This window comes from Mobula birostris, chromosome 13 (genome assembly GCF_030028105.1).
Source record: "Mobula birostris isolate sMobBir1 chromosome 13, sMobBir1.hap1, whole genome shotgun sequence".
In the NCBI taxonomy this organism is placed as follows: Eukaryota; Metazoa; Chordata; class Chondrichthyes; order Myliobatiformes; family Myliobatidae; genus Mobula; species Mobula birostris.
In genome coordinates, this window is record NC_092382.1 from 38260183 (window position 1) to 38287488 (window position 27306).

Consider the following 27306-nt stretch of genomic DNA (forward strand, 5'->3'; position numbering starts at 1 on the left):
TGTCTTTCCCAGTGAAGATTAATCCTGCCTCTCTCATCAGTTTCTAATAATCACCCAGCCAGTGAGGTTAGTCACGAGGCATATAATCACCCGTCTTATATCTGCTGTTCTTGAATAAAAGTAAAACAAAATAAATACAGGGGTTTTCTGTTTTTCAGTAACAGAATGACTGGCTAATGAAGGTTTATCTGTTAAACGGTTAAGTTGAAATAGGTAGTGCAAAAATAAAACAAAAAAAAAATGCAGTGAGGTAGTTTATGGGTTCAATATCCGTTTAGAAATCGGATGGCAGAGGAAAAGAAGCTGTTCCTGAATTGCTGAATCTGTGCCTTCTGACTTCTGCACCTCCTTCCTGATGGTGGAAATGAAAACAGGTCATGCCCTGGGTGATGGAGTTATGGATACTGACTTCCTAAGGCACCGCTTCTTAAAGATGTCTGAGATACTACAGAGGCTCGTGCCCATGATGGAGATGATTAAGTTTTAGAAGTTTCTGCAACTTACTTCGATCTTGTGCAGTAGCCCGCTCATCTCCACCAGCCACACACCCCTCGCCCCATTCTAGATGGTGTTGCAGTCAATCAGAATGCTACATGGCACTTGGTGAAAGTTTTCGAGTTTCTTAGAAGATAATGGAGATACTGAAGATAATGCCTGATTAATGTCTTTCCTCGTGTCAAATAGCAGCCCAGTTTATGTTACATCAGGCACTCAGGTACATCTAATCTGTCCAATATTGCCTTGTTTGAAGAACCTTCTGAGGCATCGTCCCTTGGTTTTCCAGTGACGGCCTCCCAGATCAATAATGCAATCTTGCATTCCCCACAATTATCAAGCTTGAAACTTCCTTACTGGTAAGTCTGTAGAAAGTTGGATATTGAACATGGGAACTGATCACATTAAACCTGTATTGATCATTCCCCACTCTGCTACAACTAGTGAATTCAGAGTTTTATTAGTTTTCATTTCCTGTTTTCCTGCTGATGACTCGATCCAAGGATTGCAGAACGAGTGACGAGCCCGTTCAGTGACTGTACCTTGGCTGCTGAGACGTCCCATGACTGGGCAGTGGCTTTGCTCATGTGCTATGTCAGTACACTCCTCAATATATTTGTTTTTGTTATTTATAGGAAGTCACTGAACTTGTGCTGAAGCGAAACCGGCCAGAAGGATCAAATGTATTCTTCACCCTGGTGATGGGGAAGGGTTCCCGAGCCCAGAAGGTGATGTGGGAAGCATTTGTGAAAATGCAAAACAAGTTACCGAAGTTGGACAGAATATTGAAGGAAATCCAGGAGCTCGGTATAGTAAAACAACACATTGAACACAAAGTGACAATAAAAACCATTGTAACTGGAACAATATGATTCAATTTTAATTTATTGATTTAAACAGGGGCTGATATACCAGAATACATGAACATCAGCGAAGGGTTAACCGAATTACCACCTCAGTTAAAAGGTAAGAGGTTCCACTTTCTGACACCGCTGACTTGCCAGAATCAGTGTGAGCCAGAGCTGTTGCTTCCCAAGTTTGCACAGTCTGGGAGACAGGGAAAAAAAAATGTTTGATTTGAAGGGAGTGATCACGGAATTCACACCCAATCGCTCACCTGTTGCAGTTTAAACTTTTAATCATCGAATCTATGACAAATTTTGAAAATGTGACAATGAATTATATTAATTGATCCATCTATTTAGCGCCATTGGGCCTTGAACGCTTAGCGCATTCTGTGACACCTGTAGACCAGTGTTCAGATTCTGATGAACTGCTGAGTCTCATTAACTCTTACAGTGGTTCTGATATTAGATTAGATTCTGAAGACACGCAGTCCTCTTTTATTGTCATTTAGTAATGCATGCATTTAAGAAATGATACAATGTTTCCTCTGGTGTGATATCACAAAACACAGGACAGACCAAGACTGAAAAAACTAACAAATCCACATAATTATAACATATAGTTACAACACCATAACTTGATGAAGAAATCCATCAGCACAGTAAAAAGTTTGAAGTCTCTCAAATGTCCCACACCTCACGCAGACGGGAGAAGGAAGAAGAACTCTCCCTGCCATGCCCAACCACAGTCCGAATCTGAGCCATCTGAAAACTTAGGGACTCTGATCAGCTCTTCGACACTGAATACTGAGCGACATCTCTGTCCGAACGATTCGATCTCAATCTTGGTCGCCAACAGCAAGCAAAGCTGGGGATTTTGAGGCCTTCCCTCCAGAAGATTCCCTACCGCGTAGTAACGACAGCAGCAAACGGGCGTTTCAGAAATTTCTCCAGGTGTTCCTCTGTGCCTTCACGTCTGTCTCCATTGTTATGTACGCGTAACTGGGTTGCCAAACCAGCAGAAATGGATTACTCAGTTGCAGTCTGGATTACTAGAACTAAGAAAGTTTTATTAAAGAAACAAGCAACACAGTAATCGAAAGGATAATAAATGCAACAGTTCAGCAATGATAAACACACATGTGCACAGAATTAAGATAACAGCATCAATCAAGCTCTATCGTTGTCTAGGGGTAAATGACCAATTTCAAAGTGACACAAAAGTCCAGTTCGATTTAATAGTTCAGTTCGCAGTAATCGTTGCCATGGCGATGGACAACGTGGGGGGAGAGAGAGAGAGAACGGGAACGACTGATCATTCAGAAACGGCTTCCACTCACAGACCGGCGATATTTGCTCTCAAGCAGATTTCGGGCAGGTCCTTGGTGATGTCACCTGAGGTCACCGACTGTGACCCCTCCTCCAGATGCGGTCAATCCTCTGCAGTGAACCCGGCACCCAAGCAAGGGCGGACACACACCGGGTTCCCGCTGATCGTACCTTTCCACCCTGTGCATTGTCTGGTACTTCCCACCGACTCGTGAGAGGAACACTGCTTCCAGGGTCTCGTTACCTCGGGTGTCGTGTGTGTCCTGCCTTAGCGAACCTGTCCCTTTTTATCCCCCTGCTGGAGCATCACCTGTCCATCACTTCAAACAGTTCAGGGTTCAAAGGGGGAGCCGCTCCAGACAGCTCTCTCTCTCCCGTCCCTTCATTACACATCTCCAGATGCGGTTTCATTGTGTTCCTTATCTCTCTCTTGAAGACAGGTGGCAGACTAACTGCTGATCACACAGGACAGCTAACATCCATGTGTATTCTTGTCACACCATGAAATCAGAATTGTCCACAGCCCCTATTTAACGGATAAGATATCATTTTTCACTGCTCTCTCTCCTCCCACTGATGTATTGCGAAACCCCCAGACACGCTACACACGTGACACCATCTTGATTGAGCTCAAGAGCCATGAGATGCAGTAATGTTGGGTCTCTTTAAAACTCTGACTGGACCACACGTGGAAGGTTGTGTTCAGTTCTCGTTGCCTCCTTATAGGGTAGATGTGGAAACTTTAAAGAAAGTTCAAAGGAGATTTGCCAGGATACTGCCCATATTAGATTACACATCCTAGAGCAATCTAGAACTTCCCTCTTTTGAGTGGAGGAGGATGACAGGCAACTTCATACAGGTGTATAAGGTGATAAGAGACACAGGTAGAACCTACAGCCATCACCTTTCCTCCCCGGGTCGCAATGGCTAATACCAGAGAATATACATTTACTGTGATTGGGGGAATGTGCAGGAATCTGTTTTGTGGAAACAGATTTCCAGATTCGGCAAGAATGTATGAGCAGCATTCTTCATCAATGATAGCACGTGGGCTGAGCTTCCCTGTGAGCAGGTAGTATAAGGTTGTCCCCCTGCAAGGCAACAGTACGTATAGACATAATTACGATCGATACTCGGATCAGGGCTCGATCTGTGCTTGAGCACGTTGGCAGTCTTGTTAGGCAGTGTCTCCATCACAAAGGTCATATCTATCGGTTCCCAGGACAGGCTGGCTGTATCACACTGGGGAATAGTCATAGTCATAGTCATACTTTATTGATCCCGGGGGAAATTGGTTTTCATTGCAGTTGCACCATAAATAATTAAATAGTAATAAAACCACAAATAATTAAATAGTAATATGTAAATTAAGCAAGGAAATAAGTTTAGGACCAGCCTATTGGCTCAGGGTTTCTGACCCTCCAAGGGAGGAGTTGTAAGTTTGATGGCCACAGGCAGGAATGACTTCCTATGACGCTCTGTGCTGCATCTCGGTGGAATGAGTCTCTGGCTGAATGTACTCCTGTGCCCACCCAGTACATTATGTAGTGGATGGGAGACATTGACCAAGATGGAATGCAACTTTGACAACATCCTCTTTTCAGACACCACCATGAGAGAGTCCAGTTCCATCCCCACAACATCACTGGCCTTATGAATGAGTTTGTTGATTCTATTGGTGTCTGCTACCCTCAGCCTGCTGCCCCAGCACACAACAGCAAACATGATCACACTGGCCACCACAAACTTGTAGAACATCCTCAGCATCGTCCGACGGATGTTAAAGGACCTCAGTCTCCTCAGGAAATAGAGATGGCTCTGAACCTTCTTGTAGACAGCCTCAGTGTTCTTAGACCATTCCAGTTTATTGTCAATTCGTATCCCCAGGTATTTGTAATCCTCCACCATGTCCACACTGACCCCCTGGATGGAAACAAGGGTCACCAGTGCCTTAGCTCTCTTCAGGTCTACCACCAGCTCTTTAGCCTTAGAGTAGAGGCTTTCCACCGCTGCTTGCCACCCGGGCAATAGGATACGGCCTAGGTTAGAGGGAGTTAACTCCAGGGAGAGTTCAGACAAACGTGGCTTGTTTTCTCTGGATTGGTGTGGTCAGAGGGCGGAAACAGACAGAGGTTTATAAGTCACTGATAGATAGAGTTGACAGCCAGTACTTGTTTGAAATGCGTAATGCCAGAGGGCATGTGTTTAAGGTGAGAGGGGGATGCTCTGAAGGAGATGTGTCGGGACAGAGAGTGACGGGCACCTGGAGTGTGCAGCCAGGGTGGTGGTGGACGGAGACACTTAAGGGACTGTAAACACAAAGGGAAGGGAGGAATATGGAGCCTGCAGGCAGAAGGGACTGAGGTTAATTTAATATTGTGGTTGCCCATTCTTTCCAACCTCATTTTCCTCTGCAATTGAAGATATTCAGATTTTCTAAGGGCTTCATAAGGACAGTGACCTGAAAGGTTAATTCTGCTTTCTTCTACACATGCGGTGACTGTTTTGATAAGTTCTTCCAGTAGCTATTTTAACTTGACAAAACATCGCCTGTCAATATGAAGATAGTACAGATTCTGACATTGCTCATATGGCTGGACAGCATCTACAGAGGGAAATGAACAGTCGACATGTCAGGCTGAGACCCTTAACATGTGGATTTTCAAACTTTATCCTCAAAATAAAGTACCTGGAAATGAAAGGGTCTTGAGTTGGTCAACACAGGCAGTTGCAGTGGAGTATTCGAGATATGTTCACCTTCACAGCTGACAGCTCTGTGAAGACTTGATTTTATTTATTTTATTTTTTTGCATATTGGTTACAGGCCAAACAGCTGTGTCTTGGTGGATTTTCACTTTCGATGGTAACAACCACAGCACTTTAGAGTTAACTGTTGAAATTCTAGTGATTTGAATTTTGCATGTATCGCTATTAAGTTGAGAATCTAACTGTGTCAATTTTCTTTCTGTTCCCATGGAAGATGTTCATGAGAAACACAAGAAGACACTGCAGGAAGAAACTGAAAAGCTCAGAGTGAACACGATTCTGTTGAGGGAGAAGGTTAAGGTTTTCAAGCTGGTTGATCGATACGCTGAGCTGACGGTCATTTCTTCTGTTCGAGGACGGAGGTTTGTGGAACACGAGCTGCTGGCAAGAGGCCGAGACCATGAGGAGTGGAGAATGAAGCATCTTCGGGGAGAGTTGGAAAAAATCCATGCTGATCAGTTGCTTCAAAGCAGCTTTTCCCATAACATAACTTACTGGCAGCGAATAAAGAGATTCTTAGGATTTGACTCTGTGAATCCAACATCAGTGAACAGAGTGAAACCTGGGAATTCAGCAGCAGTGGCCGGAGTCCCGGGCATCGGGAAAACAACAATGATACAGAAGATTGTTTATGACTGGGCCACGGGGAAAATATACCAACACTACCATTTTGTGTTCAGTTTCAAATTCAGGGATCTAAACACCATTAACCGTGATATAAGCCTGACGGAACTGATTCTGCAACAGTATCCTTACTTTGAGAATAGTCTGGAAGAACCCGGAGGGATTGCTGTTTATATTTGATGGTTTGGATGAACTAAAGGATAGAATTGATTTTACTGAGAGTCGGAGAGACACAGAACCTCAGCAATGCTGTGCAGACCCAGAATTCCGGTGCCATGTGTCGGACATTGTGTACAATTTAATCCAGCACAAACTGCTCCCAGGGTGTTCAGTGCTGGTGACCACCCGCCCCACTGCGTTACATTCATTGGAAAAGGCGGAGATTAGTGTCTGGGCTGAAATCCTGGGATTTGTTGGTGAGGAACGGAAGGATTATTTCTATAGGCATTTTGAAGATGAGACGGTGGCAGCAGCTGTTTTCAAACACGTGAAGGAGAACGAGATCCTGTACACCATGAGCTACAACCCCTCCTACTGCTGGATCCTCGCTCTAGCACTGGGCCCCTTCTTTACAAAAGGAGACAAGGACCCGCAGCAAGTTCCCAAGACCATCACCCAACTATATTCCTACTACGTTTACAACATCCTGAAAAACCACGGCCGTGAGATTGAGAACCTTCATGATGTGTTACTCAGGGTTGGTCAGATGGCCTTCACAGGAGTGTCTGAGAGGAAGATTGTGTTTACAGATGGAGATTTGATCAAGTACAAACTGCAACCTTCCCAGTTCCTGTCCGGGTTCCTGATGGAGCTTTTGGAGAGAGAGGATTCTGCCCGGTGTGTGGTGTACACATTCCCACACCTCACCATCCAAGAGTTTGTAGCTGCAGTCGCACAATACCTGACCTCAGACCTCAAGGATACTGTGAAGATCCTCGCTGAAGCCTGCTGCATGACAGATGGGCGGTTTGAGGTATTTCTCCGTTTTGTTGCTGGTCTCTCCTCGGGGTCAGCCTGGCGCTGGAAGGAGGTTCTGGGTCCATTTCCTGTCGATGCAGCCTGCCAGGTGATTGACTTTGTGAAGGGGGAGTTCAAACGTCGGAGTGGAAACACAGAGAACGAAGCCGATAAAAGGAGCCTCCTGAACACATTGCACTACCTGTTTGAGTCTCAGAATCGTGTGCTAGCTCAGGAAGCACTAGGGTCTGTGGAAAAACTTTCACTTAGTGGACTGCGACTGACCCCAATTGACTGTGCGGTCCTGTCTCATGTCATCGGACTCTGTGATACAATAAAACACCTCGACCTGGATCATTGCTACATTCAGTGTGAAGGACTCCAACGGCTGGCACCCAGTCTCTACAAATGCCAAGAGTTGGGGTAATTCTAAATATTTAGATTTTCTATCAGTGAAAATTAAAGATTTAATGTTAAATGTATTTAGCCAAATAAATAGCCCTGTGTCACTGTTTGCTCGCTTTACCGATGACTAAATATCTTAAATTTGTCACTGACTGATGATTAGCAGACTAACAGTATCGTATCCCTTCTGGAGAACGGCAGCGACTATCATCATGTGTTGCACAGGGAGCAGCCACATCCCCATTTATTGCCAAAGATCAGAGCACAGCTCTGTTGTCAGTGCGCGATCTGAGCTTCTTGTAAGTGACCAGATGTTAGCTTAACACAATAATGACACAGCCCTTTCCACTTTTCAGTCGTCTGCATCCCTTCACCCATTTGCAGCCTCTTCCTTCTCTGGGCCAGGCAGTCAAAGACTCAGTCACAACAGCCACCATCTTCATTGTCCAGTCGGTGATACATAGACGTTTATAGCAGCCAGCAAACAGTTACAATATACCGGCTGCAGCAGTTATCCTGAGACTAGAGACGTAACTGGACCAATTTTGTGGCCACCCTCACACCACATTTCAACTACTGAGCTGGAGAGTGGTATGATCTGTTTGCTGTCTATGGCTCTGCTTGAGACAGAGTCTACAAAAGTTTTTCAAGAATGGTTGGGTTTGAAATGAAAACTGACTGTTATAAATGAAGGGAATTGGTACTTTGAAAAATTGCATCTCCACCAAAATTCTGCCTGTCTGGAAAAGTTCCTTGAAGGGCTTCCCAGCTGCAGTTCGTGCTGATCTGAGATAGTACAGGAATATTGCACATGTCAGATCGAGTTTATGTTTAATTTTATGGAATGTGGCCCTTCCTCTGTGAATCTGGGATTTAATGTGCATCATAAATTATGCAGGTTTGACAAATATGAACTAAATTATAACAACAAAATAATACAGAAAGCAAAACTGGACAGAGATAAGTTTAGAAAGAGCAACAAAACACAGACCTTGAAAACAAGTGGGATGTAACATATTGGGATTAATTCTTAATGTGAGAATAATTTAGCTGAAAACTTCTTCACTACTTAATGTTTACTTGAAATATCAGAATGGCAAAATGTGTCAGGTCATGGGTCTGAGCCAGTTTGAGTCTCACAACTCTCTCTTTTCCTTCAGATTGACAAACAATGAATTGGGTGAGGGTGATTCAGCAATGAACCTAATCTCTGTAGCTCTGAGGGAGCAGGATTGTAAAATACAAAAACTGCGGTAAGAACCATACTATGAGAAGTCTGATTCTCTGATTATATCTAGAACAGAACACAGTTATGAACAATTAACAATTAACGTAACTACTGGTAAAATCTGGTGATTTATATTGAGTTGTTTCTTCTGAGGTCTCAGTCTCCCTTTTTTTCCTTTGATTATGGGACACCAGATTGGGCAATAATTGTATCACAGCCTCTCAGACTGCAATCCTCGCCTCTGCTCTCATTAAAAACCGCTCAGTGACGGAGCTCGATATGAAGGACAACAGATTGGGAGATACAGGTGTAAAAAAGCTGTTCGGAGTTCTAAATAACTCGGAATGTAAAATACAAAAATTGGGGTAAGTAGTGGAGAGTGACAGATATTGTTCTAATCTCAGTTGTACAACGTTAGTGTTATTATCAGGAACACAGATTGAATGGTGTACTAATTTTCTCTCTGGCTCTCCCTCTCTCTCTCTCTCTCTCTCTCACTGCCTCCCTCCCCCCTCTCCCCCCCTCGTCCCACCCCACCCTCTCTCTCCCCCTCATTTGCTCTCACTCTAATTCTTCTGGTCACAAGACTGAAGAACAATAGTTTTACAGCTTCTTGCGCCAAGAATCTTGCCTGCATTCTCAGAACAAACCACTCACTGATCAAACTGGAACTGGATAACAATAAACTGGAGGATTCAGGAGTCAAACTGCTCTCTGAGGCTCTGAGGACCCCATACTGTAAAATACAGGAACTGTGGTAAGTACCAAACTGAGAAATTGTACTTACAACTTAATGCCTAATGTTGTAGAATGTGTTTGGTACTTTTTGACCTCAGCTGGAATAATAATGACAAATTTGCATTGGGTTTCATTTGCTTCTTTTGAACTGCAGGTTATGTAGAATCGGTCTCACAGCTTCTGGCGCAGAGTATCTCGCCTCCGCTCTAGCTACTAGCCCGTCACTGGTGGATCTTGCCCTGGACTATAATAATCTGGGAGATTCAGGGGTGAAGCTGATATTTGGACCTTTGAACAGCCCAGAGTGTAAAATACAGAAACTACGGTAAGAGTCAGACTATGGAGAGGTCATATTTTACAACTACTATGTGTCTGAAATTTAATTACATTTAAGAGAGTGGATCATTGTTAGTATCAATAATGTTAAGTATACAATAAGAGATGAGGAGTATTATCAACAAACAGTGAATTGGAAGTGAAAACAGATCCTCCTCTTTCCATTTCCATCTGCGTCTCTGTCCCTCAGATTATGGGATGTCGCTCTCACAGATTCGTTCAGTGAGGATCTTGCTATCGCTCTCAAAACAAACTGCTCCCTGAAGCTTCTGTCACTGGGTGATAACAATATCGGAGATTCAGGGGTGAAACGTCTGTCTGAGGTGCTGGTGGAGCTCCAATGTAAACTACTGGAACTAGAGTAAGTATCAGTGTGACAAGGTATGTTCTTAACTGACTGTGAACATCTTTCTCAATGCGGTAAAAACGGCCCCAGGACGACGGACCTTCGTCATAAATTGGCACATTGATTACAGTGACCCAAGTGATGAGACATTCATCTCCAACGTCACCAAATATTGCTCAGATCCCAGCTGGAGTTCATGCAGCTCTGGTGATCGTGTGAAAGGAAGAATGTGACAGCGCTGCCGATGGTGCAGTGAAAGTTGACAGGATGTTGGTCTTCATTCAATATCTCGATCAGAAATGGTAACTATGCCTCCACAGATTCTACATGGCCATCTCAGTCCTCCAGCGATATGTGATTCTCTCCATATTCCAGAATCTACTGTCAAGTTGCCCTTGCTAGGGTATCTCCTGGAATGGGATATTTCTGTTATGAGAGTCTGGGGAGGCTCAGTCACTTTTCCCTGGACGGAGGAGGTTTAGAGTGGTTAATGAGATATTGAAAAGTAAGGTATAGATAAATACTACAAGACAGTTGTAGGATGGCAGAGTTTCATGGATAGAGATGGGGAATAGTTGCTGCGGTGATTTTCAACCAGAGAATGGTGCGTACCAGTACTTCACAGCTGGAGAGAGTTTTGGAAGCAGAGTCTTGACAAAGTGAGAAGAGACGCAGTCGTGGACAGAGTGGCCTGTTTCAATGCTGTATGGTGCCATGACCCAAGACTCACTAACTCTATCATCCATGTTAGTTTCAGTGAGAGTAAAAATAAAAACATACTCACGATTCATCTGACTCTTGTTCTTTGTCTTTGCGATCCCCAGTCTGCACAGTAACGGTCTGACCGATTCTTGCACAGAGTCCCTCTGCTTCGTTCTCAACAAAATGAGTTCACTGAAAATTTTGGACCTGGGAGGAAACTCATTCACAGACAAATCGACCGACTCGTTCCGCCGGCTGATACTGCGACGCAAGAGCTTGAGGAAAATCACGTGAGTACTATATTAATGTTTAATGCAATAAAACTTCACTGGGCTTTCCTGGAAATATTTGTTGCTGAATTAGCAAGACCACCGCCCTGCTAGTCAAACTGTATAACGTCCTCTGTATTCTTACATCTGTTTCAGGCTGAAGGGGAATCCATTCACTGCAGAGGGGCAAAATCAACTGATGTCATTGCGGGGAAACAGAAATGGACTTAGTGTTAAACTGTGATTCATTCAAATGTAGAGTACTATCTCCTGTGGAATAGTATTCATCGATTTCACAGTCACAACTCGGATTGAAACCCTAAACAACTGCAGCTCCGGATGAGCATGTGCCACTACACGTCATCAGGTGCCCCAGTGCTGTTTTGGGTGTCAGAGCTGTCTGGCCATTGATTAATCTTCTGCCAGATCCCTCAGTGTCTAACATCTGAGCTCCTTGGAAATGCAGACAGAACTCGCCCAAGGTCTGCTCCAGCTGTCCTGCCAAGAGATAGTGGGAATCCAAATCATTAATACTAGGTTTGAATTCATCTGGGCAAGCAGCTGTCCATTCAGACTGCAAACGTTATTCGTCAAATATCACTTTATTTTGTTGAGTTTTGGATTGATTGTGAAGAAAGCACGACAGCGCCTCTACTTTCCCGGGAGACTACGGAGGTTGGCATGTGCTCCAGTTGCACTGCCAAGAGATAGTGGGAATCTAAATTTTTAATGCCAGGTTTGAATTCATCAGGGCAAGTAGCTGCGCATTCAGACTGAGGCTACATCCACACTACGCTGGATAATTTTGAAAACAAAGCCTTTTCTCTTCGTTTTGACTCTCTGTCCACACTAAAACGGCATTTTCATCCCCCGAAAATGAAGATTTTCAGAAGCAGTCTTCAGAGTGAAGAAATCTGAAAATGCCTAATGTCTGTTTTGAGCTGAAATCCATCATCAACACTGGTATCCATTTTGAGAACAGTGGTGAGTACCTGATACGGCAGGCGTTATTAGTCTTTCCCTAATTGTGTGAGATTTTGCACACTTCTACTATCATTTTGGAAATGTTATGAGAAGCAATGAGACCACAATCCAAGTCATTTGTACCTTTCTTTCCAAATGACTTGAGTGTGCAACGCTTTTCAAATGCTTCTATCATCTTCCGGAACCGAGTAAAACCATCAGTAGCTTTTTCAGTGTGTCATTTATGGAAGTGTTGCTGCAATCTTGATGGTTTCGTTGTTTACAAATAAAGCACATGGGGCGTCGCTGATCTGACAGAAAGTTATAAAACAAAACTTCAGATACGTAACATTCCAAAGACGCACTTTTTGTAGTGTCTATTTCTTAGCAAGATTAGAATTCAAGGCTTCACCTCCTTTAAATCATAAGACCATAAGATATAGGAACAGAAGTGGGCCATCCAGCCCATCGAGTCTGCTCTGCCATTCCATCGTGGGCTGATCCAATCATTCCAGTCATCCCTGCTCCTCTACTTTCACCCCATACCCATAGATGCCCTGGCTAATCAAGAAACTATCAATCTCTGCCTTAAACACAACCAATAACTTGGCCTCCACAGCCACTCATGGCAAAAAATTCCACACATTTACCATCTTCTGACTCAAGTAATTTCTCTAATCTGTCTGTCCTTTTGCAGCCTCCCAATTTCCTCAAAACATCCTGTCCCTCCAACTGACTTGATATCATCTGCATCTTTGCAACAAAACCATCAATTCTGTCATTCAAGTCATTGCCATATACAGTAACATAAAAGAATTGGTCCCAACACAGATCCCTGTGGAACACCACTGATCACCAGCAGCCAATCAGAAAAGGTTCCCTTCATTACTATTCCTTGCCTCCTGCCAATCAGCCACTGCTTTGTCCATAAGGGAGTCTTTCCTGTAACACCATGGGCTCATAACTTGATAAGCAGCCTCATGTGTGGCACCTTGTCAAAGACTTTCTGAAACTTCAGCTGCATATCATCAACTGAATCTCCTTTGTCTATCTTGCTTGTCACTTCAATTAATTCAAAGACTTTCAACATACTCGTCAGGCAAGATTTTCCCTTGAGGAAAACATGCTGAAAATGACTGAAAATACCTTGAAAACACATCCTCAATATCTGACTCCAATATCTTCCCAAAGAGTGAAGTGAACCTAACTGGCCTATAATATCTGTTCATCTACCACCTTCCCTTCTTGAAGAGTGGACTGATATTTCCAAATTGTCAGTCTTACAGAACCATGCCAGATTGAATTGATTATTGAAACATCATTACTAATCCCTCCACAATCTCTTCAGTCACCCCTTTGAGAACTCTGGGATGTACGCCATGTGGTCCAGCTGGCCTTTACCTTCAGACCTTTCTGTTTCCCAAGAACCTGCTCCTGAGGAATGTACTATAAATATTTCTGACCACTGATATTTGGACTTCCACAGTGAAGACTGATGAAAAATACTGACTCAGTTCATCCGCCAGCTCCTTGCCTCTATTACCACTCCTCCAACATCGCTTTCCGTTGGTCCGATATGCACTCTCATCTCTCCTTTACACTTTATGCATCAGAAGAAACATTTAGGATCCTCCTTAATGGCCAGCTTACCTTCGATTTCCATATTTTCCTTCTTAATTATTTTTTTAGTTGCCTTTTGTTGGTTTTTAAAAGCTTCCCAATCCTCTGACCTACCACCATTTTTTCTCTGTTGAATGCCTTCTCTTTGCTGCCTATGTTGGCTTTACCTTCCTATTAGCCACAGTTGTATCATCTTGCCTTTGGAATATGTTATGTATGTAGCCTGGTTACACAACAATGCTATTTTGCTATGTTTCATAGAAACCGTAGAAACTACAGCACAGAAACAGGCCTTTTGGCCCTTCTTGGCTGTGCCGAACCATTTTCTTCCTAGTCCCACTGACCTGCACATGGACCATATCCCTCCATACACCTGCCATCCATGTATCTGTCCAATTTATTCTTAAATGTTGAAAAAGAACCCGCATTTACCACCTCGTCTGGCAGCTCATTCCATACTCCCACCACTCTCTGTGTGAAGAAGCCCCCCCTAATGTTCCCTTTAAACTTTTCCCCCCTCACCCTTAACCCATGTCCTCTGTTTTTTTCCTCTCCCCTTGCCTCAGTGGAAAAAGCCTGCTTGCATTCACTCTATGTATACCCATCATAATTTTATATACCTCTATCAAATCTCCCCTCATTCTTCTACACTCCAGGGAATAAAGTCCTAACCTATTCAACCTTTCTCTGTGACTGAGTTTCTCAAGTCCTGGCAACATCCTTGTAAACCTTCTCTGCACTCTTTCAACCTTATTTATATCCTTCCTGTAATTTGGTGACCAAAACTGAACACAATACTCCAGATTCGGCCTCACCAATGCCTTATACAACCTCATCATAACATTCCAGCTCTTATACTCAATACTTTGATTAATAAAGGCCAATGTAGCAAAAGCTCTCTTTATGACCCTATCTACCTGTGACGCCACTTTTAAGGAATTTTGTATCTGTATTCCCAGATCCCTCTGTTCCACTGCACTCCTCAGTGCCTTACCATTAACCCTGTATGTTCTACCTTGGTTTGTCTTTCCAACGTGCAATACCTCACACTTGTCAGTATTAAACTCCATCTGCCATTTTTCAGCCCATGGTTCTTTACTGGCAACAACCGAACTCGGCACACATGTACAGATCAATACGCACCTAATAGCACACGCAACAACGTGTTGCTACAACATAAAGTAGTTCCATATTATACAGTAGCTACACGGCACAGAATACTTTTTCCTCTTTGGTACTTATATCCTGTGCCTCCAAATTACTTACAGAAATTCCTGCCGTTCTGTTGTCATCCATTCCAGTATTCTTTACTTACCAATTCAGACCAATTCTTCTCTCATGCCTCTGTAATTCTCTTTATTCTACGGTTATATTGACACATTTCACGTTAGCTTCTCCTTCTCGCATTTCAGGGTGAATTCCATTATATTAAGATCACTTCCCCCTCTTGGTTCTTTCGCCGTAAGTTCTCTAATTAATTCCGGTTCGTTGCACAACACCCAATCGAGAATAGCTGATCCCCAGCTGGGCTCAACCAGGAGCTGCTCTAAAAAGCCATCTTGTGGGCATTCTAGGAAACCTCCTCTTGGGATCCAGCACCTCCCTGATATTCCCAATATATTTGCATGACTATCTGCCAGGAATACTGTAATATTGCTGTTTTGGCATGCATTTTCCTTGTCCCATTGTGATTTGTGGAAGATATACATACTACTGTTTTGGGTCTCTGTAAAACTCCCATTGGTGTCTTTTCACTCTTGCTATTCCTTTGTTCTACCCACAATGACACAACACTTTCCGACTCTATGCTACCTCTTTCTAATGATTTGATTTTATTTTTTACCAACAGAACCATACAACCTACTCTGCCTCCCTGTGTGTCCTATTCAAGAAACATACAAGTATATGGGACACAAGAGACCCTGCAGATACTGGGAATCTAGAGCAACACACACAATGTGCTGGAGGAGATCAGCAGGTTAGGCAGCATCTATGGTTGGGAATCAACATTTTGGGCCAAGACCCTTCCTTCATCAGAACTCTTGATACCCAGGTACCTGGAATATCAATAAGCAGAGAAAATAGAAAGTATTGTGAAAAAGAGAAAACATATGACAAAATTGACTTCAAGGCTTAAGAACATTTGCCAAACATATTTCCATGGTATAGCAAATACAACAAAGGCAATAAACTCTTTCACTATTCCAATATTAACATATTCCTTGGCAAAATATCTTGGTTCCATTCCGATGTGGAAACTTTACAAAGAAAAATAAGAACTGAAATGACAAATTCAGAAAAGACTATTTACACTCAAACACACTTAGATTAACACTACCGAGGACAGAAGGAGGAAGAGCTATAAACGACATTAAAAAAAAATCACTCAACAGTCAGATAAGATTTCTAAATTATATATTACCGGAGAAAGAGTTTAAAACAAAACTGATTTATTTGTCCCAGATCCAGAATATTAAACTCCAGTCCCATTAAAGGTGAATGTGCAGCAGAAGAAACTCCTCCCATGCCCAGTCACCAGGGTCCAGAACTGGATGATCAGTGGGAAAAATTGCAGAGTTCAACATAGTTTTAAACTTAAAACTTTTCTGACTCCAGTAGTATGTCATAAGGTTACGTACGTGACTGAACCCCTTCCACATTCACAGCAGGTAAACAGCATCTCTGCTGTGTGAACTTACTGGTGTCTCCTAGACCAAATAGCTGGGTGAATCCCTTCCTTCAGTTCAAGCAGGTGAACGGCCTCTTTCCAATGTGTACTCACTGGTGTGCCAGTAGGTCGGATGACCGAGTGAATCCCTTCCCACACAACGAACAGCTGAACAGCTTCTCCCCAGTGTGAACTCTCTGATGTACCTTCAGTTGAAATGACCGAGTGAATCCTTTCCCACAGTCTGAGCAGGTGAATGGCCATACTCCAGTGTGGACTGACTGGTGTCTCTGGAGAGTGGATGAGTGATTGAATCCTTTCCCACAGTCTGGGCAGTTGAACAGCCACTTCCCTGTGTGGGCTGATTGGTATGTCTGTAGGCTGGATAACTGAGTGAATCTCTTCCCACAATCTGAGCAGGTGAACAACCTCTCCCCAGTGTGAACTGACTGATGTGTCAGCAGGTGAGATGACAAAGTGAATCCCTTCCCACAGTCCGAGCAGGTGAATGGCCATTCCCCGGTGTGAACTGACTGGTCAGCCATTAGGTCAGATGACCGACTGAATCCTTCCCCACAAATTCAGCAGGTGGCCAGCCTCTGCCCAGTGTGAACTGACTGGTGTGTCCGCAGGTAGGATGACTGATTAATTCCCTTCCCACATACAGAACAGTGAGTGGCCTTGTCCCAGTGTGGAATTGCTGATGGACTTTCAGTTGAGATGACTGAGTGAATCCATTCCAATAGTGTGAGCAGGAAGGATGATTGAGTGAATCCCTTGATCCACTTCCTAATGGACAGGAAGGACAAAACTGGCGTGTTGTCTCTGAGATTCTGGGAGACAAATTCCTTGTCGTTCTTAACCTGTGAAAAGATTTACAAAATACATCAGTGGGTGAAGGCAACATTTCAGATGAGATCACTTTAGTCACCAAGATGTGATCTGACATCACACTGTGCTTGGGCCCTGACGATTTCTGCACTTGTCTTCCGCAGAGTCCCAGGAAACAACTTGTCAGGGCCTGGGGATTTATCCACGCTAATGTGCCTTAAGACAGCAAACACCTCCACCTGTGTAATCTGTACAGGGTCCATGAAGTTGATGCTGCTTTGCCTCACTTCTATAGACTCTGTGTCCAACTCCTGAAAAATAGAGATGCAAAAAAAAAAAAAAAAAAAAATTTTAAATCTCTCCCATCTATTTTGTCTCCTCATATAGATTACCATTCTGATCGTCCAGAGTGGGCATGGTTCTGTACTGACCTTCTCCATGTTTCTGTGGCAGAGAAGCTGGCCAAACTTGACTGGAAGGGGAGACAGGTAGGAGTGACAATGGAGCAGCAATGGCTGGAGTTTCTGGGAGCAATTCAGGAGCTGAGTGATTGATACATCCCAAAGAAGTGGAAGCATTGTAGAGGCAGGAGGACACAACCATGGCTGAAATGAGAAGCCTAAGCCAACATAAGAACCAAAGAGAGGCCAAACAAAAGAGCAAAAAGTATTAGGAAGCTTTTAGAAAGCAACTGACGACAACTAAAAAAAAACATCAGATGAGCTCAGGGCATGAAATTATGATTATTGTAGTCATTAATGAATCTTGGTCGCACCCAACAGTCTGAGGCATTTAGAGGAACAAAATATCCGGGGCCTCGATATCCCTTGAAAACCAAGGTTCCCTGCACCAGTTAACTTTCATCTTTTACTTTGACAGGCACATACAAACTTTTCACCCTCAAAATTTCACTTCTGAAGGCCTCCCACTTACCAAGTACTCCTTTGCCAGAAAACAGCCTGTCCCAAACCACACTTGTCAGATCCTTTCTGATACCATCAAAATTGACCATTCTCCAATTGAGAATTGAACCCATGGTTCAGTCCTCACTTTTTCTATATTAACTTGGAATCTCCTGACATTATGATCACTACATACAAAGTGTTCCGATACACTAATTTCTGTTACTAGCCCTGGATTATTTTCTAATAGCTTATTGCACACTTCTATGTCGGGAGTTCGACGTGCTGACTTCGGGCACATTTGACAAACTCTACCTATCCAGTCCTTTTATATACGGGAGCCCCAGTAATCTTTGGGAATTTAAAATCGCTCACTATATGAAGCATTCTTTCTTGGCATAGTCTGTGATCTCTCCACAAATTTATTTCTCTGAATTCCTCAGATTGCTGGGTGCAAACAAGTCCCAGTAATGGCTACAATATCACATTCCATGCCCTGAGGTGTCTGGTGTCAAGAAAACAACCTCTCTCTCATTGTCACAAAAACAAAGGAGCTGATTGTGGACTACAGGAAGAATGGAGACAGGCTAACCCATATTTGCACCAATGGATCTGGGGTTGAGAGGGTGAACAGCTTTAAGTTCCTCGCCAGACACATCACAGAGGATCTCATGTGGTCTGTACAACAGTGCCTCTTTCACCTCAGACGGTTGTAAGAAGTTTGAAATGCAGCCCCAAATCCAAAGAACTTTCTGCAGGGACACAACTGAGAGCATCCTGACTGGCTGCATCACTGCCTGGCATGGGAACTGTACTTCCCTCAATCACAGACTTTGTAGAGTGGTGTGTAAAGCCCAGCACATCTGCAGTTGTGAACTTCCCATGATTCAGGAAATTTACAAAGACAGGAGTATAAAAAGGGCCCGAAGGATCATTGGGGACCCGAGTCACCCCAACCACAAACTGTTCCAGCTGCTACCATTTGGGAAACAGTACCGCAGCATTAAAGCCAGAACCAACAGGATCCGGGACAGCTTCTTCCACCAGGCCATCAGACTGCTTAATTCATGCTGATACAATTGCATTTCTAAGTTATAGTGACTGTTGTGTTCTATTATAACTTACTAAAAATTGCATGTTGCACATTCAGACGGAGATGTGACATAAAGATTTTTACTCCTCATGTATGTGAAGGATGGAAGTAATAAAGTCAATTCAATTCAATTCACCCTCTCCACTATCTGTTCTGTCATTCTGGCTCCCATTCCCACTACAACTTCAGTTTAACCCAGCCTGCCTCCACCACACTAGCACCAGCAAGCCTTACCACTACGACATTAGTCCCCTTCTAGTTCTGGTACCCTAACTACTGAACCCACATCACCCCTTTGACTTTCCTCTGCCAGATAACCACCCCTCCCCACCTCCTCCAACAGTTTCTAAAGTGGTAGAATATATAGACCACAGAAAACCTACAGCACAATACAGGCCCTTCTGCCCACAAAGCTGTGCCGATCATGACCCTGGCTTAGGACTACCTAGGCTTACCCATAGCCCTCTATTTTTCTAAGCTCCATGTACCCAACCAGGAGTCTCTTAAAAGACCCTATCATTTTCACCTCCACCACCACACCGCCAGTAGACCCATTCCATGCACTCACCACTCTCTGCATAAAAAAAAACTTACCCCTGACATCTCCTCTATACCCACTTCCAAGCACCTTAGAACTATGCCCTCTCGTGCTTGCCATTTCAGCACTGGGAAAAAGCATCGGACTATCCACATGATCAATGCCTCTCATTATCTCGTACACCTCTATCAGGTCACCTCTCATCCTCCGTCGCTCCAAGGATAAAAGGCCAAGATCACTCAACTTATTCTCATAAACCATGCTCCCTAATCGACACAAAGTCCTTGTAAATTTCCTCTGCACCCTTTCTATGGTCTACCTGTTGTTGTGGGGGATGGCCACAAGATGGCTATTTAACCTCATTCCCCTTCCTGACTCTCACCCAGTTTCATGTGTCCTACACCTTGGGTGTAACTCACCTCTGTTCAATGTCATATCAATCACCCCTCCGACTGCTGATGAATCCAGAATTCATTCATTCCCAGCTCCAACTCCTTAAACTGGTGACACAACATGTGCACACTGAATGTTATATATGGAGGTTCTCATTTTAACAGCTAGCAAATCATGGTCAATAATCATTTTTATCTGCTCTGGGTTTGATTGATTTCATCTGCACTCTCACACAACCTACGTAGCAGGTCTGCAGTGGGTAATGAAGAATTTTCTCAACAGAGCATTTGAACACCGTCCATACGTGATTTGCTTGCTAACTGATGCTATAAAAAGTCATTTTTTCAAATATCGCTCCATTTCTTCCCACTTGCAAATTCTCCAGCAACTTTTGCGTCACCACAATACACACAGGTAACACCAGTTTCTGTTTTGTACATAAATATTTCCCCTGAACCCTCCCCCAGGTGACTGACAGTGGTAAACTCATTGATGGCAATGTCAATGAATATGAAGGGAAGGCAGTAGTCTGTCCCATTGGAGTCTGGCACATTTGTGATGTGAAAGCTACTTGTTGCCCAGTGCAAAGGTGTTTGATATCATTATGTACCCAGACAGAGTGGGTCAAAGTATGTTCTCACGGGTGGAAAAGTCCAGAACAAGAGGAGGTAGAACAAGCAAAACACACAAAATGCTGGAGGAACTCAGCAGGGCAGGCAGCATCTATGGAAAAGAGTACTAATGCTGAGTTCCTCCAACAATTTGTGTGTGTTGCTTGCATTTCCAGCATCTGCAGATTTTCTCTTGTTTGTGATTGGAAGTAGAACAAAGGTGATTTTCTCACCTGCTGATGTAAAAGATTTTGTCCCCTTTCTCCGAGTTCCCAATCCTTGCATTTAGATAGCTGGAGCTCAGCTCTGCCTGAGAGATCCATCGGTTCCCATTCCCTCATCAGCCGGAAGCTCCCTGGGGCCCGTGTGCAGATCGTGGGGCTGAGAGAGAGGGACGAGAGCAGGACTGTCCCGGGATTGCGGGTCACGGTATCCGCATCTCACAACAATTGTCCCGAAGTCAGTCTTAAAATCCCGCCCGGAGATTCTCTCTTACCTCTTGCCGATCCTCCCGAGGCCTTTGTGTATTGCGCGCATGAGTGATATTCGGGAAAATGCGCAATCCTGACGGCTGCGAATTTGATCGGTGCTTCAGCGACGGCTAAATTTCCAACTCCCGGCTTTATGGGTAATCAGGGCACCATTAAAAGTTTCCGCAAGCACCGCTTCCATGTCCATACCTCAGTTTTTTTTGTGTGTGTAGAAAACTCAGCAGCTATTTTAACACAGAAAGCGGGTCCCATAAACAACATACTCTATAGCAACTGGTATTCCGTGTATCTAATACCAAAGTACAACCTCTTACAAAGGCAGAGTGGCGGGCAAGTGGAGTCTCTGCCTGCGGCGGAAAACCCCACCAGTCACGTGATCCCATTTGCCCCTCCCATTTGACCGCGGATGGGCAGCATCTGCGTCTGTTTCCGAGGCCCCGCCCTCCGGATGATGTAACACTGACGCCGCGCATGCTCACTGCATCCAGATGGGTGGTGTTTTCCTTTCCGCTCAGTGCTGAAGCCGATTCATCTGCGGCAGCGGGATTGGGAAAGGTCGCGATCACTGTCCGCGGGCCGAAGTTTTCACTTTCCCATCGGTGAGACCGATCCCGAGCGGGGAGATCTGATGTTGTCCGTGATCCCCGAACTGAGGGCCAGTTACTCATTCAGTACCCAGTTATCTGGGCTCGTCAGAAATGTGTCGACTTCACTGAATCTGCGTTGAACGATCCAAACCAGGAGCCCAGGCTGTCTATTTCCACAGAATTGAAATGGGAGTCCCGTCAGCCGGTCACATGAGGCTGTTTTATCGCAGATCTGCCCCGCCCTCCGCTTTGTGACGTAGGATCACGTGGTGTGCCAGCCGTGGGGGTGGTGTGTGAGTGGCAGATTCAGCTGTTGGCTCTGTGAGGCTGGGTCCTGGTGTATCACAGTTTTTGATCCAAGTAAAATGGACCCGGGGTCGAGCTGCCCGAGTTTATGAGCCGCTGAGTTCTGGGATCAGATCTTTGTTTCTGGAGTTCCTTTGGAAACAATGACTGCTGATCTGAGGAGAGACTCGAGGAAATCTGCAGATGCTGGAATTCAAGCAACACACATAGAAGTTGCTGGTGAACACAGCAGGTCAGGCAGCATCTCTGGAAAGAGGTACAGTTAGGACAAGGGTCTCGGCCCGAAACGTCGACTGTACCTCTTCCTAGAGATGCTGCCTGACCTGTTGCGTTCACCAGCAACTTTTATGTGTGTTGCTTGTAACCTGAGGAGAGGATGCGTTCCCATTCCATCCTCACAGGTAGTGGCTGCTCTGTGTTTGCATCAGTAGAAATAAAATAGACCAGTGTTCAAACTGTGTTTGGAAATTCCCCCTCACTGTCTATCAGGCAGTGGAAATTAAACATAAACACAAGATGCAGGAGATCTGCACTAAAAACTGAAAATGTGTGAGGCCATTCTGATAAAACGTTATTAACCTGAATCGTTACGTTCGTTCCTCTCCCTACAGCTGTTCCTTACCTGCTGAGTGTTTCTGGTAATTCCAGTTTTTTTAATGTCACTCACCCTGGTGTGGTTTATATTTCCTGAAATGAACCTGTTTTAACCTGGAAATGCAAATGGCTCGTTCTGTGATAGTAGAACATGAAAGAAAGCACAACTTTTCCCTGGTACCAACTTGTCTGTTATTCCTGGAAATGTGTCCTGTACATTTGTTGCTATCAAGGTTTACAAGAATAATCTCAGGAATGATCGGCTTTATGTATTGTCACGTACCCCGTGACGGGTTAAAGAACCAGCAGAAATTGAAAACAGTTTGGAGTCCTGTATTGCTATTAACTAATACTATTTATTAGTAACTATGCAATACAGTAATATAAATGCAGATATATCAAACAGGTTAGCAATGAATATGGAAATCAAGCTTCTTCAAGTCTAAGGGTAAAGAGATAGTCTTACGATGATGAGTAAAGTTCAGTTCAGTTTGTGGTATTGAGTTGAGTAGTGATGGAGAGAGAGAGAGAGGGAGAGATTTGAGTCTTCAGGTGAGCTGATGCTGTTGATCTTCCCGTTGTCCTCTGAAATCCTTTTGAAGTCACTGACTGTGACCACAACAAAGGGGGCCGTTCTTCTGTGGTGGAATTATCAACCCACGCGAGGGTTGGACACACAAATAGCTCCCCACCGGTCACACCCTTTTCACACTTCAAGAGCCACTGATCGATTCTCCAAAACCCACCTTTTCTATGGGCACAACAAAGCTCATTCAGTGTCCAAAACCATTGTGTCTGTAGGTCTATCATCTGACCTTCTATTTATCTCACCGCACTGAATACCAACTGCCAATCAAGTAGCTCCTCCCTTCTCTCTGTAAGAATACAGAAGCTGAGAGTGTCCCTGCAAAAGTGTAAACATACTGCCGAAAAACCATAACATCATCTCAAAGCAGTCTTCGTCTCTCTCTCCTTCTTTCTCTCTCTTTTAACAAGGTGTCTGGTGTTGAATACCCCTCTATCTCTCTTTTCAAAAGCACAGTTCATAGGGGTAATTCACGACCCCTGTCACACCCCCTTCTTCAAAAAAAAATTGACACAGGCAAAACTTTTAGTTTAAATGGAAATTACAGAGTTTAAAACAATACATGTATAATTTTCAGATAACAGAGCAAAAACGTGTACAATTTCTAACTTAACATCTGGATAAATAATCAGCTATAATATTGTCAGTACCTTTCACGTGTTTGATTTTCAGGTCATATTCTTGCAATATCAGACTCCAATTTAACAACCATCTATTTTTATCCTTCATCTTAGTTAGAAACACCAATGGATTGTGATCCATGTAAACCACAAGTTGTCTCTGGGCAGGACAAATATAGACTTCAAAATGTTGTAAAGCCAGAATAAGTGCTAGTAATTCCTTTTCAACAGTGGAATAATTTTTCTGGTGCCCATTAAATTTCTTGGAGAAATAAGCTACTGGGTGTTCAGTGTCATCCACACCCTTCTGTAACAGTACTGCCCCAGCAAGTTCGTCACTAGCGTCTGTTGCTATAGAAAATGGTTTGGAAAAATCAGATGCTTTGAGCACATGATGATAACATAGGATGGTTTTTAGTTGTTCAAATGCCTCCTGGCAACGGTCACTCCATACAAATCTTTCACTCTTCGCTAGGAGTTTTGTTAGGGGGAGAGCAATGTCAGCAAAGTTCTTACAAAACTTACGATAATACCCAACCATTCCTAAAAATCTCCTCAAAGCTTTCTTGCCGGTTGGAACAGGAACCTCAGCAATAGCTTGAACCTTGGCCTGTACAGGAGCCAGTTTGCCCTGGCCTACTACGGAGCCCAGATATGTAACTGTGGCATAGCTAGATTCACTCTTATCCAGGATCACAGTAAGATTGGCCTTGGAAAGTCTTTCAAACAGTTTTTCTAGACCTGCAATATGCTCTTCTTACATGTCATTCCAGACCACTAAATCATCAATATAAGCCCCCGTGTTTTCTAAACCTCTAATCATAGAATGGATCATTCTTTAAAATGTCCTTGGAGCATTTTTCATCCCGAAGAATAAAACATTATACTCATACATTCCAGATGATGCCAAAAATGCTGATATTTCCTTAGCCCTCTCTGTTAAAGAAACACCCCAGTATCCTTTTAACAGGTCAATTTTTGTAAGGTATTTAGCCTTTCCCACTCTATCAATACAGTCATCCACTCTCTTTCCTTGTTCCTTCTTGTTTCCAGTTTCTTGTTCAACCATTTTACTTTTCTCTAAATTCATTCCGTAAGGATGCTCTTTGATCGGCTGGGCTGAATTTACAATGACGTCATGCCCTGCAGAGGTACACTGTCTTAGAATGTCAGGAAATAAATCTTAATGCTTGCTAATTAATTCTTGCAATTGTTTTTGCAGTGTAGCTTCCAACTGATGGACCTTATCAGTAATATTTTTCAAAACAATGGAATTCTTAAATCTTGTTGATACTAGATTCAAGATTCAAAAAACTTTATTGTCATTCTAACCATGCATCAGCTCTGCAGGGCAGAATGAGACAGCGTTTCTCAGGGGCAGTGCAATCATAACATAACAAATGCAACACTAAATAATAAACATAACAATAAATAGTAAAACACAACAGCCACATGTCAGTTAAAATCAGTTATAAGTGTCCAGTGCAAGTTAAAAGTGTCCAAAGCAGAGTCAGGTGGAGCAGCTATTTAGCAGTCTGACTGCCTGTGGGAGAGAGCTGTTGTGGTTTTAGTTTTGATGCTCCTGTAACGTTTGCCTGATGGCAGAAGAACAAACAGTTCATGGAGAGGGTGTGAGGGGTCTTTACTGATGTACCGTGTCTTCTGGAGGCATCGACTCTGAAAGAGGCCTTGGACAGAAGGTAGGGAAACCCCAATAACCTTCTCTGCTCCCCTAACCACCCTCTGCAAGGCTTTTTTTGCAGCTGGAGTACCAGGTTGTGATGCAAAAGGTCAGCACACTCTCAACCACGCCTCTGTAGAATGTAGTTAAGATGTTAGTGGGGAGTGATGCTTGTTTAAGCTTCCTCAGAAAGTGCAATCTCTGCTGGGCCTGTTTCACAATCCCAGTGGTGTTCCTGGACCAGGTGAGATTGTCCGAGATCTGCACCCCAAGGAACTTGATGTTTTCCACTCTCTCCACTGTGGAGCCGCTGATGCTGAGGGGTGTGTGCTCAGTAGGTTAAAATGATTCTGCACCTCTTCCCCAGCCATCACAACTCCATTTGTTTTCATAACAGTACCCACAGGTGCTACCTTATCAAACAAGTGTTTTATTTTAATTTGAACATTCTGCAAACTTTCCTTTGCAAGGTCACAGACCTTGTTAAGTCTCTCCCGCATATTGACCCATATTTCCAAATCAGACCATAGTTCTCCGAGTAGGGTCAAAGGTCATTTTGGCCTGTGACCACACACAGGTTCAAATAGACTACACTCCAATGATTTTTGAATCGAATCTCCAACAAATAAGAGTAGGGGAACCCCCTCATGCTGTTTTTTTTTTTCCATTTTCCACACAATATGTTTTAATCATGGCCTTAAGAGTGGAGTTGAACCATTCCAAGGCTCCCTCGGACTCTGTGTGATATGCAGATGACCCAATGTACCTAGCTCCCAATTCTACGACTATCCCCTGGAATGTTCTCGAAGTAAAGTTACTACCCTGGTCAAATTGAATTTCTTTGGGGAGACCTACCAGTGTGAAAAACTTACTGAGTGCTTTTACCACAGTCTTGGCCTTGATGTTTCCAAGAGGAACGGCTTCAGGGAACCTAGACACAGCACATATAATTGTTAACACATATTGATGACCAGCTGCAGTCTTTGGAAATGGGCCTACACAATCCACTATGAGCCTGGAAAAAGGCTCACCAAAGGCAGGTATTGGTCTAAGTGCTGCTACTTGAATAACCTGATTAGATTTCCCTCAACCTGACAGGTATGGCAAGTCCTGCAAAAATTTACAACATCCTTTCTTAAATTAGGCCAGTAAAGTTCCTTCATAATCCTGTTTCCCCCGGCATTTTTAAAGTATGACTATTCACTGTCTTTCTCACTCCATGATGTCCACCTAAAGGCATACTGTGAGCCATGTTTAAAATTTCAGCCCTGTAAAGTTTCGGAAGCACTACCTGATGCACAACAGCCCAATCCTCACTTGCAGGCACAGTGGCTGATCTCCACTTCCTTATCAACACCCCATCTTTAAGATAATATCCTGCTGACTCTCTCTGAACCTCCTCTTCTGTGAGAGCTGTCTCCTTTAAAGCCATCATTTCAGAATCTCGCTTCTGTTCCTCTATAAATTCCTCCCTCAATAAGGACAAACCTTTCCCATACACCTTACTCTCATCACCTTCACTACCCTCCAAGTCCTGCTGGAATATGGAAGGTAGAAAAGTCTATCACACATCATCATCTTGGAGAGGTGTCAACCTCCCCCTCATTGTTTACTAAACTTAGCATGATCACCAGACTTATAAAAACCATGTGTATATTGTGGAAGATCCACTCATCCAAACAATCCACTTATCTGATTTCTATGACCTCTTTTTTGACTTGTTTCCATAGCAACTCCTACAGATGGCTTTTTCTCAAAACCGTAACTAATGCGTGGCTGAGG

The 27306-nt window shown here is 43.7% G+C and overlaps 3 protein-coding genes across 7 annotated transcripts in view; 2 read left to right on the forward strand and 1 right to left on the reverse strand.

Moving 5' to 3' along the window:
• Nucleotides 1-19248, forward strand: part of LOC140206728 (NACHT, LRR and PYD domains-containing protein 3-like) — a 35692-nt gene extending 16444 nt beyond the window's left edge. Inside the window, 13 exon segments of the mRNA XM_072274914.1 lie at nt 1131-1302; nt 1396-1461; nt 5650-6199; nt 6201-7439; nt 8582-8674; nt 8844-9014; nt 9236-9406; nt 9542-9712; nt 9914-10084; nt 10894-11061; nt 11197-12024; nt 15473-15676; nt 17510-19248. Of these exon segments, the coding sequence (XP_072131015.1) occupies nt 1131-1302; nt 1396-1461; nt 5650-6199; nt 6201-7439; nt 8582-8674; nt 8844-9014; nt 9236-9406; nt 9542-9712; nt 9914-10084; nt 10894-11061; nt 11197-11284 (3060 nt within the window). The 3' untranslated portion in view covers nt 11285-12024; nt 15473-15676; nt 17510-19248.
• Nucleotides 1-27306, reverse strand: part of LOC140207898 (uncharacterized) — a 188254-nt gene that overhangs the window by 111146 nt on the left and 49802 nt on the right. Inside the window, exon 3 of the mRNA XM_072276441.1 lies at nt 24015-24023. Coding sequence (XP_072132542.1) covers nt 24015-24023 — 9 coding nt within the window. The remainder of the gene's footprint in view (nt 1-24014; nt 24024-27306) is intronic.
• Nucleotides 21639-27306, forward strand: part of LOC140206729 (uncharacterized) — a 46528-nt gene continuing 40860 nt past the window's right edge. For all 5 annotated transcript variants that reach the window (XM_072274923.1, XM_072274918.1, XM_072274919.1 and 2 more), the window contains exon 1: nt 21639-21749. The gene's annotated coding sequence lies outside the window, so the exon portion shown is untranslated. The remainder of the gene's footprint in view (nt 21750-27306) is intronic.